This window comes from Actinia tenebrosa, unplaced genomic scaffold (genome assembly GCF_029948245.1).
Source record: "Actinia tenebrosa isolate PJP-AT-01 unplaced genomic scaffold, QUT_ActTen_1.0 PGA_scaffold11__36_contigs__length_13525064, whole genome shotgun sequence".
NCBI lineage: Eukaryota > Metazoa > Cnidaria > Anthozoa > Actiniaria > Actiniidae > Actinia > Actinia tenebrosa.
Window position 1 is genome coordinate 9,751,202 of NW_028292571.1, and position 19,802 is coordinate 9,771,003.

Genomic DNA, 19,802 nt, shown 5'->3' on the forward strand with positions numbered 1-19,802 from the left:
TAATAAATTTGATTGAAGCTTCAAATATAAACCTACTTAATTTTCAGTTGTATCCAAATTTCTTTTCTTATGATCAATATATAATTGTAAAGTGTTGTTAAAATACTCTTTATTATTGTAATCTTCGTTCTGCATCACAAGTTCTTCTATCAGCACATTCTTATAATCTTAAATCTTATGGTCATCGCTCCTTCTCTGTGGCTGCTCCTGAACTCTGGAACTCACTTCCAATATCTCTCCGAAATGCATCAAGTCTAGCCTCATTCAAAACTGAACTTAAAACTTATCTCTTCAAATTAGCATATTCTTTGTAAATAATTTTATTTTGTCGTTGTCTTTGTCGTTTGCTTACTAGCGCTTAGAACAGATTTGTATTTGCGCTTTATAAATAAATATTATTATTATTATTATTATGACATGTCTCGAATTTCGGGACCAGATCATGTGGTAGGGACTGAAGAGCTTTCGGGGATACTTTACTGATCAATGCAATAGTACCACGGAGAGCAAGGTTCTAATCTCTTTCGTGATTTAATGTAGAATGATCGTAAACTGCAAATACAATACGAGAGCGAAACTTACTAAATATTTGAATACATTTCATGAAGCACTTAAAATCACTATATAATCTTGAATCAAATTAAAGCTACCACTGTGAAGGGCTAAAAGGTACTCTAGATTCGATTTCTATTAAAACAGATCAATATTTGTATATATACTAAATGGGTTATGAAACTTTGCTAATTAAGAAAACTAATAAAATTGTACTTACATATCGGTCCCGTTTGCCAAGGGCTACGCTTCTTTTGAATTTAACGCACGCAATAATACACTCAAAACACTAGGAAAACTAGGAAAAACTAACTATAATAGAACGATGCTAAATTACTTTTATATGCGCGTGGGGACGCTAAAGAATCAGATTACAAATCAAACACAAACATTAAACAGGAACTAAAAACAAATAATCCAATAAAAGGGGTTTCGTTGTCTATTACAATTATTATTATATTACATTGATTGGTGCCTGACAAGGGATGACCAAAGAAAAAAAAGGTCTCTTGGAAACAAGTTAAAAATTAAAAAGGTGAATTGTTGCAGAGATTACAATCAGCTGACCAAGTGAAATTAAGGTAAGTTATATCATCCTCTACAGAAGAGTTCATTGTCCGGCTGGTAAAACTCTCTCAGTGTACTGCGGAAGTGGGTTATCTTTAAGGTATTTCTGTATATAACTACATGTTGGCTTTACTCGTAGATTGTTCTCTACGGCATGATCCAATGCAGCCTAAAATCATGAACAATACAGATGTTACTATAGAGGAAAGTCACTAAACCTGACTGAAAGAGCAAATTAACAATTAAGTCTTCGAGTGGTGAGGTAAACCTTCCCCATATTCACTGAGCCTGAGGGGAATATTTTTTACATGTGGTATGATGTTAGCCTTGAATATTAAAGAAAACATGAAATTCAGAATAAAAATGCACGGATTAGTATTACTAACTTCTGATTTCATTTGACAAATTTTGGGAATCCTCATTATCACCGCTCGAGCAGTACGATTATTAGAGAGGTTGAGTCTTCTCAGTTTACAGGCAAACGTGAAACGTCAGTTGACCATTAAAAAATTCTTTAAAATTAGTGAAAAGGAATTAGTAAATGATCTCCAAGTAGTAGATAAAAATAAGAATATGTGTCTTTGTTGGGAAGGTTTGCAAAAGGTTAAGTAAAACGTAGGGAAACGATGAAAACATGGTCACGTTTGCCGTTTGCGGGAAGGAAAAACGGGAATCTTAATCTGCTTATTGTCTCAGAATCACTGGTGGATTGACCATGCAATCACAGCATGAGAAACTATTCAAATCTAAAATTATACTAACAGACTACACATTAGTAGGCCCTAATTCCATCTTTTTCTCTTGACTAATACATGCTGACTGACATGTTTTTTTTATTTCATGGGTTAAATGTTGTCATTATTAACTAATAGTATAGCTTATTAGATATTAAACATGCTAATATTGGTTAATACTTATTTATTTATGCTTTATTTTGCTTGATTTTAATATTATTGTATCTTATTCTAAAGGCACTTTGGAAAATTAGTGGATTACAGGGTTCGTGCCGAGGTAACGACTTAAAATTCAAGGACTATTCAAGGAGTATACAAGGACCCAAAAATGAATTTTCAAGGAGTATGTTCAGCTAACTATGCCAAGGTTTTATGTGGTGGTTGCACATGGCCGACTTTCAGATTTTGCGATCTTTCTGACTAGATCTATTTCAGAACCATGCAAGTTAATGATCAAAGCAAAAATCCAAGGAGTTTTGCTAACATCATAAAATTCAAGAGCTTTTCAAGTGCCCTTGAAAGCATGAATTAAATTCAAGGAGTTTTCAAGGAGTTTAAGGAGTAGCACGAACCCTGGGATTATTAATGTACGAGTCAATTCCAAAGGTGCCCATCCCCCCCTCCCAGGCAACCCCCTGGGCATTTGACTTTTTGGGGAAAGATTGGTCAAATTCCCCCCCATGTGGGCCAACCAAGTGCTCAGTAATAAAGCACTCTGGCTTGTGTTTGTAAATACCCATACAGATCAGGCTATTCATATTGTATATATATTAATAAATAAAATTAACAATCCAGTACCTTTGCTAGATGTGCCGCAAGTCCTTGTCCTCTGTGACTGACAGGTACTTCTGTATGCCACATATTCAATGTGTTTTTGCCTTCTTTTTCATATTCAAGAACTGCTTTATCTGTCAAGAACAGTTACATTGATGTAGCCTTATCAATAATAATAATAATAATAATAATAATAATACAGCTTCTCATTAATCCCATATAGGTAACTGTCCAATTATTTTCTTAATTGAACAGGTCTTGTTGATATGGGATTAATTAGGCAGCTATATAATTACTAGGTAATGGGATTTCATGCTCCCCAATCAAGAAATAATTAGACTCAAAAAATTCCTCTGACTGCCAAATTGGACTCGGCCTATGGCCTCATCCAATTTTGTCAGTCCTCGGAATTTTCCTCGTCCAATTATTTCTTAATTGGACAGCATGGAGTCCTATTACATATACTTATTATAAAGTGAAATAAATAAAGTTACATACACAAAAATCAATCCGATAAACTTCACTCACCTTTTCCCAAATTAATAAAGAAATAGCCTTCCTGTATATCGTGCTTGACCTCAGTATTACTCATTATACCATAAGATGACGAAAGTCTGTTCAATATTGATGAAGGAGAGCGAAAAAAGGACGAAAAATCGCTCGATAAAACACCAAACGACCTCCACATGTCACTAAACTATCCTGCACTGGGAAAAAGTCCACAGGGAACCCAAGACCTTTCAACACAGGGAGCCCAAGCATGTGGATAGAGTCTCTACTTTCACATCCCCATAACACTTTGCGTCTTTGGGGGGTAACCAGAGGGTAAAAACCCACTTATTTTGCTTGAAGGCTGATCAGACAATGTTGACAATACCTTGTTTGGTATCCAAAAATAAAATGAAGAAGTAAAAAACAGAAAAAGACAGAAGCTTGAAGACGTTTAAGGTAGATTTTGAACATTTTTTCGTAAGTCAATACATTTTCTGTAAGACCAAAACTCTTGATGATCTGTACACGCAAAAATAACTTGGAATAAACTGATAATCAGTATTGTACACATAAAAGCAGTTATAGTATAAATTCAATTAAGAAACCTTTCAGTTTGGGACTGTTTTTTGATTGGTTACCCTTCAAAGACGCAACGGGTATTATGGGGATGTAAAAGTAGAGAATAAAATCATAAAAATATATAATAAAGATGAATAAAAGCTGGCGATATTTCCCCCAATCATTTCTTGATTGTCTGTGAAGGTTTGTAGCGATTAAGACGAGAATTAAGCGATTCACAGCCATTTCCATATTAATAATAATTAAATTTCATAAATATTATTAATAATAAGTAAAATGCTTTGTTATTAACCATTATGAAGATAATGATTACTACACAGTTTGGGATACCTGTATTCAGTGTTTAAAGGCGCGAATACGAGGAGTTTGCAAGACTGATTACACGGTGCAACGGAGACGCAATCGTTGCCCAAAGTAGAAACGAATTCCACTTCTTGCAACGATTGCTGCATCTTGTCTCGCAACATTTTTCGAATTGCGCTTTACGTTACACGCGCGCTGCAATGCTCCATACAACTTGTGTCGCAAGTCCGTCCGTGTAATCGCGCTTTTAGGGAAAATCTTAAAGTGTACATCAAGGGAATAAAATATCCGGCTCAAATTAATTACTTATATGTGAACAGGGTAGAAGTATTGTTGCAGTATTTTTGCAGTATATGTGGTCTTTTCTTTTCAGAGATATAAACATTTGAAATATCAATATGCAAATGAGATGACGTTAATTCAAGACTAATTTATTATTCAAAAATGCTGTTGTGGAAAGTACTGCAGTTTTTTTCATTTGCAAACCATCCTTATAACTGAAATATATGGTTTTGTACACTTCTAGGTTATTTCACTTCAGAACACTTGCCGTAAATTTATACACTGCAAAATGTTACAAATTTTAAAATTTACGTCACCTCATTTGCATATTAATATTTCAAATGTTAATATCTCTGCAAAGAGAAGACACTTTGGATGATATAACAAAAGATACTTATGAAGAATCTTTTTTTAAATCTATCCAACATGGCGGCTGTGAAAACCATTAATACAGTCATACGTAAAACTGCTCTAACAGTGGACCTATGCAAGAGGCCAGAGCTCTACAAGCCCAGTTCTTTCCTTGCTATATCAGCGAGCAATCTTCGATTCAATTTTCCAGTTCTCGTCAGAGGAAAGTCCTCACAAAACACAAAATAATGCGGTTTTATGGCCAACCCAATAGTTGTCTCGCAGGAATTCCCTTTACACCACTCTTCAAATTTGGCGCGAAGGGCTTCTTGGTTGTCATGGTGACCCGCTTTCAATATAATACAGGCGCATATTTTCTGGTAAAGCCTTTCATCAGGAACGCCAACAGCGATGACTTTATCGACATGTGGGTGTTTCTCTAAAACTCCTTCAATCTCAATCGGTTGGATGGAATCACAAGCACATTTGATCAAATTATCCATTCTACCATGGAGTTTCAGCCTTCCTTCTGGGGTGATGATTGCCAAGTCCTTGGTGTGGTGCCATCCTAGGGACACGTCTCTTGGGAAATCAGGTTCTTTTAGATTTTTTAACAAATCTCGATTCATAAAGGACACTGCGTTCGCTCGCAGACACAGCTCTCCTAAAAAAAAGAAGCAATGCATGCATTTTTACTTTGCATCTATTAAGCTGTAAGACTTAATAAAATCATGTCTCATAGCCCTCCTACGAAAGGTAACAGCGTAATTCATGTCATGGAAGACATAAATTCTATAGAAGAAGCTGAGAAGAAGAAGAAGAAGAACAAGAAGAAGAAGAAGAAGAAGAAGAAGAAGAAGAAACACAACAACAACAACAACAATAACAATAACAATAGCCCCGGTACGTTAACATCAATACACATCTGATGAAGGAGCAAATTCACATTTTACTGGCTTATCAAAAGAGGAAGAATAGTAAACGTATTTCTACAACATATCAATACAAACCTGGTGTATTAAATGGTACAACAAGACCCTCTTCATCGATGATCTTTGCTTCACTTCCAGGACAGATTTCCATCAGGCAATGATCCTTAGAATCTAGAGAATCTTTGGTGATCTCTTGTGAAGCTACTAGACTGGTCTCAGTAGATCCATATGCATTACGTATAATCAAATGGGGATAGAAAGAGAAGATTTTCTTGATCAATGAGACAGAGGTGGGTTGGCCTCCGGTCAAGCAGTACTTGAGCTTACTAAGATCTATGGAACAGACCTCCTGGCTTGATACCATGTCCTGTAGAAAGTACAACAACAGGATGGAATGAGAGCATTTTTCTTCTTCCATAATCTTCATAATAGTAGTCGTCATGCCTCCTTTGAATGAGAGACGAGGTGGAAAGGAAACCAAGGTGGATCCGAGCAAAAGGACTACGCCAATACCGAAGCCCATCCCTGATATCCAGTCAAATGGACCATCACAGAACAGGATGTTGTCTTTGTTTAGGGCCATAATATATGCATTCGCTCGTGCTCCATTAACGAAGGCTTGGTTAGTAAACTGGATTGGTTTTGGGATCCCTGTGCTACCGGAAGTGAAGAGTACAAAAGTGGGATCGTTGTGCTTCTGCTCTTTGCACCCTTGAACGACATTCTTCATTCATCTGTGTCATGTCAACGAGCTTCTTGAAAGCGTACACCTTCGGGTATGCGAGCAAGTCATGATAAGCTGCAGAGTGAGCAGCAATGACTCCAGCCTTGAGCGTTCCTTGCTGGAAAATAGCGTGCAGTTCGTGCACCGTTTTCTCCATGTTCATGGAAACACTGTAATCTATACTTGCTATAACACATGCTAGATTCTTGGTTTCAAAAATGGCGGGGTAGCCATCTTGTTCGACAACAACCGCCAGTGCACCAATCATATTCAAAGCCATTTGAGTAAACACAAACTCTTCAGTGGTTGGCAGCATTAGAAGAACTCTATCGCCTCGAACAAGACCTATTTCCAGCAAAGCTGCAGCCAGTGCTTGAGATCTTCTTTCGTACTCTTTGAAGGTTATGGCCACTCTGTTTTTGTTAGCGTTACGAAACACGAACGCTTCCTTGTCAGGGGATACTTGAGCATGATGGCGAAGAAGCTGGGGATGGAGTTCTGTGTTCCAAGGCTTGGTTATGAAGCTTGTGGACGTAACTCATTGTTCGCGGCGAAAAGATACTAAATCCTATAATAAATGGTAATATTATTTTTAGAAAAAGAAAAAAAAAGAAACAGAGGAAGAAGTTGACATGCCAAGGACGTAGCCAGGGGGGAGGGGGTTGGAAGGCAAGGGCTACAGGCAACCCCCTTTTCATGGCAACAAAATGGTGGATTTTTATATTTTATACGTTAATTTCAATTTTGATTGTAAAAATAAAACATAAGGTTTTTTTTTTTTTAAAACATAAAACGTAATGCCGGCTTTTATATTTTATTTTATTTTTGTAAAAATAAAAAGTAAGGCTAGTTTTCATTTTTGTCTTTTTGTTAATCCTGGCTACGTCACAGCATGCACACTGAATATAGAAAATGGGGAAGATTTACTGCAACTGTAGGTGATTAACATGCAGGGTGCCAACCCCCGAAATATTCATACATTCTAATGAAGGTCCGTTGTATTGTTGAAGTTGTGTATTCTTTACTCTAGTCTTCTACGCAGCCGCTATTAGTTTCGAGTAAGCGTGGTGTGACGACACTAATAGCGGCTGCCTAGGAGAATATCTTTACTCTACCCCCGGGGGGGGGGGGGGGTACTCCCCTATATTTGATATATGAGTATGTGCCGCCCTTTCGGCTTTTGGGTCTGGGGTAGGATATCATTTTTTGACATTTTGTCTGGGATAGGGTTACGATTTGGTCGTTTATGTTTGCCGAATAGGCTACGCTTTCTGCCGGCACAAAAACAATAAAAACGTTAGTAAATATTGATTGCAATCTATTGAATAACCGTCTTTTGCATGTCAACAAAAGGTAATATGACCGAGATGTAGTTGACCGCTCCTGTTTGTTTGAAATGGTTTCAATGATGGCCATATCCGATCTTAAAACTTAATATATAAATGTTGGGGTTTAGTCTGGGATAGGGTGTACAATTCTTAGTTGTAGTCTGGGGTAGGGTATGTGAAATCAAAATTTAAGGTCTGGGATAGGGCGATTTTTTTGCTATTTTGTCCATAATAAATAATGGTAAAGAATTTACTTGTAAAGTTTTTTTCAGGATACCAAGATTTTCCTAGACGAATGTCTCTTTTGAAGGATGAGACAAAAGATTTCATATTTCCGAAAATTGCCACAAAAATCGCAGCAAAAATCGCCGCAAAAACCGCCAGTGTTAACGGGGCTTAAGTATATCTGTGATCAATGAACACAGCGGTATTTGACTAATTCGAAAACGCCTATTCTGGAGAATAAATACGGAAGGGTCTTGTTACACTAAGGTCAAACGTCGAACTTCACAGAGAATCAAATATAAGATTAATCTTTTTGTGCTCACAGCACTAAATGGTATTTCGCTAGTTTATCTAAGCGAGTTATTATATACATCAACCGTCTCGCACTCTTAGGTCATCTAATAAAGGTTTACTTGTTATTATCTAAGTATGAATTACAAACGTATGGATCACGTGCTTTTTCTCAATCAGTGGCCCAGTTTTGTTCTTTTCCAGGGGGGGGGGGTAACTCCCATATATGGACTATACGGGGATGATCCGCTGAACAGGGTATGGTTTTTCGAGCTTCTTGTCATAAACAGGATATGCAATTTCACTCAAGTTACAAGTTCTTCCTGAGTTTTCTGTCATGTTCAGGGTTTCTACTTTCGTATTGACGGAAACTGTTAAAAAAACGATACGCGAGATGACATGATAATTGAAACGGGAACTCAGTGCAATTAATTATATCTTTTATAACAGAGTCTACAAATTTGTTTTTTTTGTTGTCATAAACAGGGTACCCCTTTCAGAATCTCAGCGGAACACCCCTAACCAAATTCTGGCGGAGTACCTCCCCCTCCCCCCGGGAATAATCTCCGTAGCTCACGATATTAGATCATGTGATAGCATAAATATTTTTGAGAAGAAACTAAAAACATTTATTTAAGGAAGCATAGTTGTAGTTATTGGAATTTTCTTTCATTTAGTATATATTTTAATTGTAGATGCTAGTTTTCTTAGTTGTTAATAAATTTTATCTTTTGTATATTATTTTTGATGTTGTAAAGCACTTTGGAATAATGTAAAGGGTCAATAAGCGTCGGGGTTTGCTTTGACTGGTGCATTCTCATAGCTAGAGGATATAACTAGAACCTGTAAATATTATTTCATTAAATTAAGATTTGCGAAATTTACGATAGCAAGGACAGCCGGAGGTGAAAGTAACTTTACTTTAGGGTTTTGCTCCTTCAAAGCCTGCCTTCTCTCTCGATGAGTGGACTATACTGATGTCTTGAATGAAATCTCATAAACATTACAGGACCCCAAATAGGAATTATTCACACCCCCGTTTGACCTGGCCGTCGTGGATTTCGTAAACATCCCTAATATTGACTCACCTGTGGTGTTAGAAAGATGAATCTAACGCTAGAGTTATATAAGAAGATTCCAAATACGTGAGTTTAGTACTCAGTGACCTGTACATGTATGCAAACAGATATATGATATTGTCCACCATGACTGACCTTTTAAAATACCATCATTACCTATCATATATCATGTATCATATATCTATTAAGGCCGGTTTAGACGGTACGATTTTTGCCTACAACTATCGCATACGACACGCTCGCGTCTGTCTTAGGCGAGTTGTAGGCTTGATTTACACGCTACGACTCGATTCGTAGGATTGCGCGAGCGTGTTGTATACGATAGTTGTAGGCGAAAATCGTACCGTCTAAACCGGCCTTTACATCATCATACGCGTGCATGTGTCGAGACATGAAAACTTCGAAAACTCACGAGATCGAAAATAGTGCGTGCGTAGATCAGGTATGCTCGTCGGAAATGTTAAAACGTATCCTAAAAGATACTAAAAGTCTTTTGGACAGAAATCTTAAGATACCAGAAATTGTAGAGAAAAACAAGAGAAAATCGAGGCTTAGAACCATCACGTGCCGAGTCCGTAATACAGCTTGGACTGCCTGTGGTTAGATGGTAGAACAATAAAACCCTTTGCTTTTAAGAGGACATTAAAAAAAATAACGAGCAATAATGAGCAAAAAGCGCCAAAAACTAGACCTTCGTATGAGTTTTGATCCCAATTTTCGTTTTGGGTTAACACTCAAAACCTTTAAACAGTTAGAAACTGATGTACTGCAGGATAAAATACTTGTTTGAAGCGGTATTTTCAATTGTACAAAGATGTTTTGTTGCATTTGTATTAGAATCTTGCTTTGTCAGGCTTTTTTATAGAAAATATATGGGAAATAAGCAAATGAAGGCCTAAACCTCATTTTCGAATAAATGTTTTGTTTTCGGTCATCTCCACTTCCAAACAAGTTAAACTTTCTGAATAACAAGATTTTAGTCTTTTGTAACAGCCTTTCTTCAAAAAAATAGTTTTTGGCGCTCACTTCTTAATACGAAAAGAATTATCTCTTAATGCGGTTAAATGATTGTATTGTTTCTGCCATCTAACATGGCTGCAGTCACGTGATGGTACAAAGCCAGGAAAATATTAATCTAACAACATAAGACTCTGATCGACACAAAGGCGTTGAAAAATCAACTTTATTTTTTAGTTAAAAGCAGTAAATACGTACCTTACGCACGCTTACAAATATTTTTCATCATATATTTCTATATTTTATATTTTTTTCTCAATTATTTAGCACACTATAGATGCTTCATTACAACGTTCAATTATTGTCAAAAATTATATAAAATAAACAATAAAGAATCGAAAAAATAACAAAACTTGTTAAATATTGTGAACAAATAACAAATGTATAGAAAAATTCCATCAATGATAGGTGGTGAAATGAATATATAAAACGAATTCAAACGTTATTTGGTTGATCTCGGGTTGCTCAATCAAAATATAAGCATTTAATAATAACAGTAAATATATCTCTAATGAGATCGATAATTAATACTAATAATATTATCCAAAGTTAAAAAGCTCATCTCACGCGAGACTTGGAGAGTAACAAAACAGTGCTTCAAATCTTACGGTTTTTCTCTCGAAAATTACATGGTTTTTTTTCGCTTCCACTTCACCTTAAAATCTAAAAAATCTCAATTATTTATCAAAAATATTCATTTTTTTATAGCTGAAAAGCGTTAGAATATTTCTTAATTACTGAATATTCTAATAGTTCACCGTTTTTATTCCTTTCCAAGTCAATTAATAAGTTATTACAAGACTGACAAATGAAATCTTAAAAGACGATAAATATTATACTATTCAACTGCGCTCACAAACATATAAAACCATTCACTCAAAGAACTGTGTTATTCACACGCAAAGTTATCCATAAAACCCGAGTGCCATAATAAACTAAACAATACTATGTGTAGAGGGGTGGGGGAATACAACAAACTCCTTCCTCCCTTCCCCCCGAGCTAAACTTCAAAATGAGCTATGAAAACTTAGAAAGGAAATATGAAATTAAAAGAAATTGTCAAATAATTTTACAAAAAGGAAAAAAGCTAACGATGTTTATTTTCTGTTTTGATCATAAATATTTTAAAAACTAGCTATCTGGTTGATAGGTCTGAATATCTGCATTTCAAAAAGTTCCTGGGCAAGAATTAAAGGAATATGTACATCTCATGCAAAAACACAAGACCAGCTCTGTTAGCTCGATCCGGCTCTATTCACGGCACTGCTGCTAGGTGCTCGGCCGGTCAAATTCATATCATTTTAAGTTGAAAAAGTCGTGTTTTTCGGCCAAAAAAAAGTTAACAAGCGAGAATAATAAAGTAATGGAACAATCCCACATCTAAGACTTATTCTGTTATTCTGAAAAGTTCCAAATGTATGAAAATAATGCACTTAGACCTGGGTCACGTGTACGCACGTCACGTGTAGGTCACGTGCATGTCACATGTAGATCACGTTCATGTCAAGTGCATGTCAAGTGTAGGTCACACGTAAATCACGTGCATGTAACGTGTAGATTACATGCATGTCACGTGTAGGTCACGTGCAAAGCACTCATAAGGACGAAGCCTCAAATGCATATTAAGTTAACCGTAAGAGCTGGGAAAATATCTCAAAAATCTCAAAGGAAAACCCCGTCATGATCAATAAACATGGCTTGAAAACACTTGAAAACAAAACTATTTACAAACACACCACATCACCATCACAACAGGTCGCTATGGCAACGCAAAGAGAACTAACCATCTCCTAGCAACAAGGTATAAGAGGTCGACCTTAATTTTTACCATACATGATACGTTACCATTAACAAAACCTGTAAACATCTCTTGAATATCAGTCAACCAAAGACTTGTACCTGTCTTGAGTCTACATGGGAGAGCCTGCAGACTTGCTGGTGCGTGTCAGTGGTCGGTGGTCACGGTAACCCTCGATTGAATGATGCCACATCCAACAGGAATGACAGTAGTACTTGAAGCACGATTCCTCACGGCAGAAGAATGGGCCTTGGGTAGCATGACATGTCTCACATAGAGAGTCTTCCAAGTAAGGGTCTACTTGTACCTAACAGAGCAAGATATTACAGACATTTAGCAGGACATTTCGATGTCAGGCGTTTTCAGTCAAACGTTCGACATCATAGTAGGGACCTTAAGCTGCAGGACAGCAACGACGACGACGACGGCAAGCATACGATAGCACTAATTGTGCTATTCAATAGATACTCGTTTGAATGTACGAAATACTATGCATCATTGCCGTCTTATGCTGAAAGTAAGACGTGAAATGTCCTATTTTTACGTACTAAAGAGAACGGCTACGCCAAAAGCTTATCTTTGCTGATTTTGGTTATAATCAAAGCGCTCCCAAAACACGTCATTTCACTCTAAAACGGGGATGCTTATTGAGTAAAATACTAGGTAAACACAAAATAATAATACAATAGAAGGTTGAAGCGCCTCAATTTCGCCGACGTTGTCGTCCTGCAGCTTAAGGTCCCTAGTAGGGCGTCATAACGAAGATATTGCTTGATTTGATGCCTTATTGAATTTCATCGATGCTGATTGTTTCTCCGTACGCGTGCTTGATTTGTGCACGTGTTTCTGGGCCTGATACCTAACAGTATCTAACATGGAAATCCCCATATCAAACATGTGACATGCGAAATTTAAACTTTTGTATTAACATTCAAAAATTTTTTTTTTTGCAAGGAATGGCTCCAAATAATCTTGTTAACTACAGAATATATTTCAAGGATGGCGTCTAGTTGGTCGTGGACCAACATCTAATGGCTAAAAATGTGGGCCCTCGTTATTTGATTGTGCAGGCAGTTTCATAGTCCTTTTTGGAGTTCGATAAACAGGATGCATTGTGGTCTATCTTGGGTACTAACAACACTATATAAGGCATGATGAACAAAAGATGTTTGTAATGTAGTCCGATCCTGTACGGACAGAATAAGTACTTATATGGTAATTATTGCAAGCTGTTACGATACCTTTTTTGTGAACTTAGGTGTCTCTATCTCGATAAAACCAGCCCGTACAGCCTGCATGAAGCTCTTGTGGTTGTCAAATGTCACGCGACCAGATCCTGTAAACATAGTAACAAAACAGAGAATTAACACAGAAACAATACACCGATGCCGCATTCATTGTTCTATCTTCCTAGTGACTGTTGCTAGGCGATCAGATCATGTAACCATAGTAACAAAACAGAGAATTAACACAGAAACAATACACCGATGCCGCATTCATTGTTCTATCTTCCTAGTGACTGTTGCTAGGCGATCAGATCATGTAACCATAGTAACAAAACTGAGAATTAACACAGAAACAATACACCGATGCCGCATTCATTGTTCTATCTTCCTAGTGACTGTTGCTAGGCGATCAGATCATCAGAAGTAGCGAAAACGCTATTTAAGGAAAGGTGTGATATATTGCTTTGAATATTGATAAGAATAACAACACTTACCTATGGGATACCTGTGTTTATCGGTATCTATCCCAGCATACACTACTCCACCAAACAGCTCATTCATGATGTATGCAAGCCCCTCTAGAAAGGTAAACATCATCCGTCAGCAGAAAAATACGGACTTTATTGCTTGCACTCAATAAGCGAGATATAAACGCTTTGGATAGTGAATAAAGCGAAAACAAGGATGGCGTGCGCTGCTCATGCTTCTTCTCTAACTAATACGATTCCCGGGCTCGACGTCTTATAAGTCAAAGTTGGTGCAAGCTGCAGAGCAAAAGTCGCTTGTATTATACCACTGCGCGCAACACATTGGCATTGTTACACGAAGTCGAAACTCTCTCTTCCATTTGAAACGATGTTGCGCGATTCTGTAGTCCGTATTACAGCAGTCGCCAGGCAAACCAGTGTTCATACGTTGTTTATACAAGTGAAAGTTCACCAAAATTGATTCGTATTGCATTTTTTTGCGCCTAAACTATTTTACTGGCATTGGGTTTTAACTTGGGCTGCCAAGGAGCGTGCTAGTTTGCAGGGTACATCCAACATTGATTGATAAGCTGTAAGTAAGTGTTTTTATATTACAGTTTTCGTATGACTGTGAAAAGCTCACGGCACGAACACGGTCGTGACACTGCAAGGGATACACCAGACCAATAACATTGCACGATAATTTACTCTTCATCCAATCAAATACCCGGAACACGACATAAACACGGCGCGGACACGGTCACGCCAAGATCACGGCACTTTTAGACCAATCATATTGCGCGTGAAAAAAAATCAGCCAATTAAAATTCTAGAAAGTGTCACGGCACGTCACGTTTACGGCACTGAGCTTTTCACAGTTATACGAAAACTGCACTAATCGAATGCCGTGATTGTCGTATGTATTACGCTCCAATAGAGCATTTTTGCATGGCCGTAATATTTTCCCATTTCAGACATCCCTTAAGAATAAGTTTCTTTGTCGTTTACACATTCATTCATGTGTCTTCTCTTGCACGATCGTTCAATAAAGAAATGGTACTCTAGGGAATGACACCGCAGTCATTGTCTAATGTTCGCCGTTATTTCAAGCCCTGTACATGGGGTATGTGAAAAGCCCCGTTTACACTGGCGATTTTTGCGGCGATTTTCGGAAATATGAAATCTTTTGTCTCATCCTTCAAAAGAGATATTCGTCTAGGAAAATCTTGGTATCTTGAAAAAAACTTTACAAGTAAATTCTTTACCATTATTTAGTATGGACAAAATCGCAATAAAATCGCAGCAAAAATCGCAATAAAATCGCAGCAAAAATCGCTAGTGTAAACGGGGCTAAAAGCATAAAGTTATTTACCCGCGTTAAGCATGCCGTGAAGACCACCAACAAACACGGTCCAACTGGTATCCAGACGCTGATGAGGGCCACGTACATAATTGGTGTCTGACAACACCCAGGGAATCACTTGTACCTATCAACACAAAATTGTTATATATATTTTAGATAGTACGCTCTGATAGGTCGAGAACTGTGCTATATTTAATTAAGAAATAGAAAACGCGCGCACCTGCTGTGTACCGTTATAAAGCACGCGGGTTCGTCAGAACACGAGAGAAATGTTAGGAGAAGCATGAAGCGTGCGTGCTATTTGCTCTCATAAAGCACGTGCTCCCAACCAATCAAAACGCGTGTCTTCCTGCGTGACGGCACCTCCTGCGTGCTTCGATGTAAGGCTTCAGTTGTGAACAAAGGGATCTGGCGTGATTCAAAAGTCACGAAACCTGCCAGATCCCTTTGTTCACAACTTAAGCCTCACATCGGTGCGAGTTTTGAATTTGGTCTATAGTCAAACGATGTTTCATTTTTTAAATAAAGACTATATAACTATCTTCGCTGGGTTATGTCAAACTTACTAACCTCTTTACATCTCATTCGTCTGCTGGATATCTTGAAATACCAATCTCCTCCATTAGTGAAATCATGAGTACAAGAGGTTAATAAAGCCTTGACAGACTTCTCTGAGTCAAAGATTAGATACACATAACCTATAGATAGAAAATATATTATTAGCCATATTTATACCTGATCAAAGGATCATAGACCATTAGTGATGGGCATCCCTTCCCATGGGAATGAAAAGACAAAACAAGTGGCTGTCGCCATGTTGGTTGATATGACAAAAGGCACCAAGACCAAATCTTTTGTTGAAGTCATCCGACATGGCAGCTATGAAGTCACATGCACCTCAATTATAAACCATTATGGCACCCCTCTTAAGAGTTTTAACACTTGGAGAGTAGTATTAGTAGGATATCTTCACTGAAGACCATAGTTATCACGCACCCTCCCCCCTAAAAGTATATTTGATATATGATATATATTACCTTTAGGTGGGTGATGTAAGTGACGTCCATCTGCTTTACCAGGCCATTCAATCTTCACGTTACCAAATGGCTTGAATGACAGCAGCAATGATGCTGCAACATGAATGCAATATTAATATAAGATACAAGCACTTATGACCCAAAGTTTAAGGGCAGGTCCATGGAAGAAAATAGGGACCTTAATTTGCAGGACGGCAACGTGGGCGACAACGTTGGGAAAATTGAAGCGCTCCAACCTTTTACTGTATTATCATTTTGAGTTTACCTAGTATGTTACTCAATAAGCACCTCCGTTTTAGAGTGAAATGTCGTCTTTTGGGAGTGCTTTACTCATAAGAAAATCAGCAAAGATAAGCTTTTGGCGTAGCCGTTCTCTTTAGTACATAAAAATAGGACATTTCACGTCTTACTTTCAGCATAAGACGGCAATGATGCATAGTATTTCGTACATTCAAACGAGTATCTATCGAATAGCGCAATTAGTGCTATTGTATGTTTGCAGTTGTCGTCGTTGCCATCCTGCAGCTTAAGGTCCCTACCTGTACGAAATGTCACAAGACATGTTACGGCGTACCTTCAGTGATATCCCAAGGGACTCCACCAAGGAATACTTTGGATGAGTAGCTTGTATTCTTGTAGTTCCTGCGAGGCAGTTGACCAGACCATTTCTTCATGTTCAATCTCATGAAATCTGTACCAGGAAAAATAAATCAGTAAATATTGGCCTTCTGAGGTCGAGGGAAAAAAACTGGATTGAGTTAATGGCATTACAGTGCATTGTGGAGCAGTTTAGGGGTAAAAAGAGATGCCAACTTTGAAATATTGTCATAATACATGTCACACTGTAACCAGTTGGTCAAGACCATTTATTTTATTATACTGAAATGAAACTATAGTTGAAGAATCATTACAAATATTTTGCCTCAAACAATCCCACAATGCACTGCTTAGTCCCAGCTCAATGCAGGTTTTTTCTATTGGTTACTAATACGCCATTTTATATCGCAGAAATATCAATTCCAAACCAAAGTAATATAATATGACCTATAAATAAATGGTAATTATATAAACAATAATAATACAGGAATAAAATACCTGGGGCTTGCTGTAAGAGTGACTGACGTTGAAGCCAATCCTGTCCTGTCAGATCACCAAGGAAACCAGACATCTTGCTACTACCCCACCGGGGGTCAGTAAGCAAGCTTCTTCCTGTAACTGAAGTTCAAAGCACTCACTTTAATAGACCTTAAGGCCCAGGCACACTCAGGCATTACATGTTTTCTCATTTCAAACCATGTGTCATTCCCTAGAGTATCTTTTCTTTGTTTAACAGTTGCACTCCTTGCACATGAGAAAACACATGAATAAGGGTGCATCATGGTCTAGATTGGGTACAAACTACTTTTGTAATACCTTATATTGTATTGTTTATACCCATGCTAGTCCACAATGCATCCTGATAATTAAAGACATGATCTACATAATGAAACAGGTTTTCTTTGCAATATTGGTAATGCTTGTACCCAAGCTAGACAACAATATATACCGCATGCTTCTAATCTCTTATTATAACCCAACACCAGTCAATAACATGACGGCAATAGTTACCTGCCATTAAGTCCTGCTCAACTTGAGAAGCAGAAGCTCGAAACAACTGCTGCCTGGCAGTGGAATCCCCAGACATCAGCACTCCACTGTACGAAGGTCTGATGGGGCTGATGTCACTGTCTGGTGTCAGGGGGGAGAATGGGAATGCAGCACAAGGAGACTGGGAGGACTTGAAACCCATTGGAGATGATGGCATACTCCCTGGAGGTGAAGGAGTACCCATGACACTTGACGTTGCTAAGTTATGCTATGATGTAGATATTAGGAATATATTAGTAAATCCTAAGGGTGTGAGGTTAAGGGGTGCATGGATACGGCCGGGTTGCAGTGAGGGGAAAAACAAGCATGCATAAACATAATTTATTTGGCAATTCAAATATAAATATACCGCTATTTCAAAAAAAAGGTTGAATACTGCATACTGCATACTGAATAGTGCATTCAAGACCAAAGTGCATTGTGGGTCAAAATGACATTGTCTAAAGTAGGATTAATAATAATTATTTATTCTATTTCTAGTTTATTCCATCTGAAACAATATACTAAATGTAGAGAGTTAATTGCTGTATATTTACTTTTTATTTCAAATAGACCAGTTTCGAATTCCAAATTACCGCTGTGTTCCTTGATTACAGACTCATTTGCACAGGGTTAGCCTCACATCAGTGTCTAAATATTCACAAATACCAACAGTAAAGTAAAGAATGCACAACTTCAACAATACAAACACTTTGAAACTCGACGGACCTTGACTGGAACACGTGAATATTCTGCACAAACTCAAGGCTAACCCTGTGCAAATGAGTCTGTAATCAAGGAACACAGCGGTAATTTGGAATTCGAAAGGGACCTATTAACGAGACCCACAATGCCCTATGGTCTTGGAATGCACTATTCAGTATTCAACCATTTTTGAAATAGCTGTACAATAAATGACTCCGGCGATGCATTTGTTTGATTTTATTACAAATACTAGAACTTAATTGCAAGTGTCTAATGAGCAGCATCAAATCTTTATCATCGAATATGGCCTCCCAATCACCATAGCAACCAGTTTATCACACGCATGATATTTAAAAAAAGTAAAATAATTTTTTCAACGGCTTGTTCAGATTATGATTTTTTTTTTCAAAAGACTCAGATCAAACGCAAGGCTTATATTATTCACTTCGATACCATGTCGAGACTGCTAAAGGGAAGCCCGAAACTACACAAATTCAACAACGAGCGAGGTTAAAATATATATCTAGAAATGTCTTACCAATAGATGTTCAGATAACTTGTCTTCATAGTTCATGGGGCTTGCAGATCGTGAGTCCGGCGGTGTGACTTGATAATAGGAGCTAAAATATGGATTATTGTAGTAGGTTGTTGGAGGAGGCTGACTTGATTGTGGAGGGCAGAATAATCCCCTTCCAGCCAGATCTACAGGTCAGGCGAGCAGGTTAAAATAAATTAGCTATAATATCTATAGAAATGTGCTTAAAATATAAAGAGAATAAATAAGAATATATAATACTTACTAGGATCCAATGCTGAGTCTAGCAGAGCATTAAGATGGTTCAGAATAGAGCATTTCCCTTCGCGATTCTAAAAATAATTCCAAGTTATGATTAGATTTTGACATATAGATATATCGCGTTCCACTGGATTTAAAAAAAAAAAAACATTACAGTTTGAAAAATTATTTGGGAACGAGTTTCTATACTTCTCATAAAATATAAATCACAAACTCTGAATTAAGTATTTCTTGCAAAACCACACACGACAGAATTAAATCTTCTTTTATAGAATATTCCCAATTAGCTAAATGAACTTTCGCTTTCTGTGCATGAAGTCAAAGACAGTTTCGCACACTCAGCATCTTCAAGTATTCGTATATCTACTATGCAATACTCTGTTGTCAAATGCTTTCTTGTTAGGTAGAAAAATCCAAGCGAAAGTTTTCCAATGCGTAAATTATCCACCATTGTAGTGGTTTACAACATAAATCAGTTTAAATGTCTGTGAAGAGTCAAATATTCAAAGGCAGTTTTCGCAGTGAATACGCAGTATGGACCTAAAATAAAGGTC

General features: G+C 37.4%; 2 protein-coding genes and 1 pseudogene across 3 annotated transcripts; all 3 read right to left on the bottom strand.

Annotated features, from left to right (window-relative positions):
- Positions 1-478: 478 nt before the first annotated feature.
- Positions 479-3,346, bottom strand: LOC116291006 (protein NATD1). Its single transcript, XM_031698129.2, has 3 exons — positions 3,156-3,346; positions 2,652-2,761; positions 479-1,288 (listed from the first exon to the last, which is right to left on the bottom strand). The coding sequence occupies exons 1-3, from the start codon at positions 3,313-3,315 to the stop codon at positions 1,163-1,165; spliced, it is 396 nt and encodes a 131-aa protein (XP_031553989.2). The 5' UTR covers positions 3,316-3,346; the 3' UTR covers positions 479-1,162.
- Positions 3,347-4,642: 1,296 nt separating this feature from the next.
- On the bottom strand, positions 4,643-7,271 carry LOC148912501 (medium-chain acyl-CoA ligase ACSF2, mitochondrial-like; annotated as a pseudogene). The gene is made up of 3 exons (XR_016119249.1): positions 7,253-7,271; positions 5,645-6,827; positions 4,643-5,298 (listed from the first exon to the last, which is right to left on the bottom strand). The product of XR_016119249.1 is annotated as a medium-chain acyl-CoA ligase ACSF2, mitochondrial-like (transcript).
- A 3,790-nt stretch (positions 7,272-11,061) lies between these two features.
- LOC116290981 (cytoplasmic polyadenylation element-binding protein 1-like) lies at positions 11,062-19,319 on the bottom strand. The gene is made up of 11 exons (XM_031698101.2): positions 19,253-19,319; positions 18,991-19,154; positions 17,730-17,976; positions 17,217-17,336; positions 16,696-16,812; positions 16,122-16,214; positions 15,655-15,782; positions 15,094-15,208; positions 13,749-13,832; positions 13,270-13,364; positions 11,062-12,335 (listed from the first exon to the last, which is right to left on the bottom strand). The coding sequence occupies exons 2-11, from the start codon at positions 19,024-19,026 to the stop codon at positions 12,141-12,143; spliced, it is 1,230 nt and encodes a 409-aa protein (XP_031553961.2). The 5' UTR covers positions 19,027-19,154; positions 19,253-19,319; the 3' UTR covers positions 11,062-12,140.
- Between the last annotated feature and the right edge of the window lie 483 nt (positions 19,320-19,802).

What these genes read in the sequence shown, in the direction of transcription:
- LOC116291006 (XM_031698129.2), bottom strand. Translation starts at nt 3,315, where the DNA reads ATGTGGAGGTCGTTTGGTGTTTTATCGAGCGATTTTTCGTCCTTTTTT. An exon ending in CTTTATTAATTTGGGAAAAG is followed by an intron (nt 2,762 to 3,155) that starts GTGAGTGAAGTT and finishes TGTTCTTGACAG; the next exon opens with ATAAAGCAGTTCTTGAATAT. An exon ending in TTGCGGCACATCTAGCAAAG is followed by an intron (nt 1,289 to 2,651) that starts GTACTGGATTGT and finishes TCATGATTTTAG; the next exon opens with GCTGCATTGGATCATGCCGT.
- LOC116290981 (XM_031698101.2), bottom strand. Translation starts at nt 19,026, where the DNA reads ATGAACTATGAAGACAAGTTATCTGAACATCTATTG. An exon ending in TGAGCAGGACTTAATGGCAG is followed by an intron (nt 17,337 to 17,729) that starts GTAACTATTGCC and finishes TTTGAACTTCAG; the next exon opens with TTACAGGAAGAAGCTTGCTT. An exon ending in TCACGGCATGCTTAACGCGG is followed by an intron (nt 13,833 to 15,093) that starts GTAAATAACTTT and finishes TTACCTTTCTAG; the next exon opens with AGGGGCTTGCATACATCATG.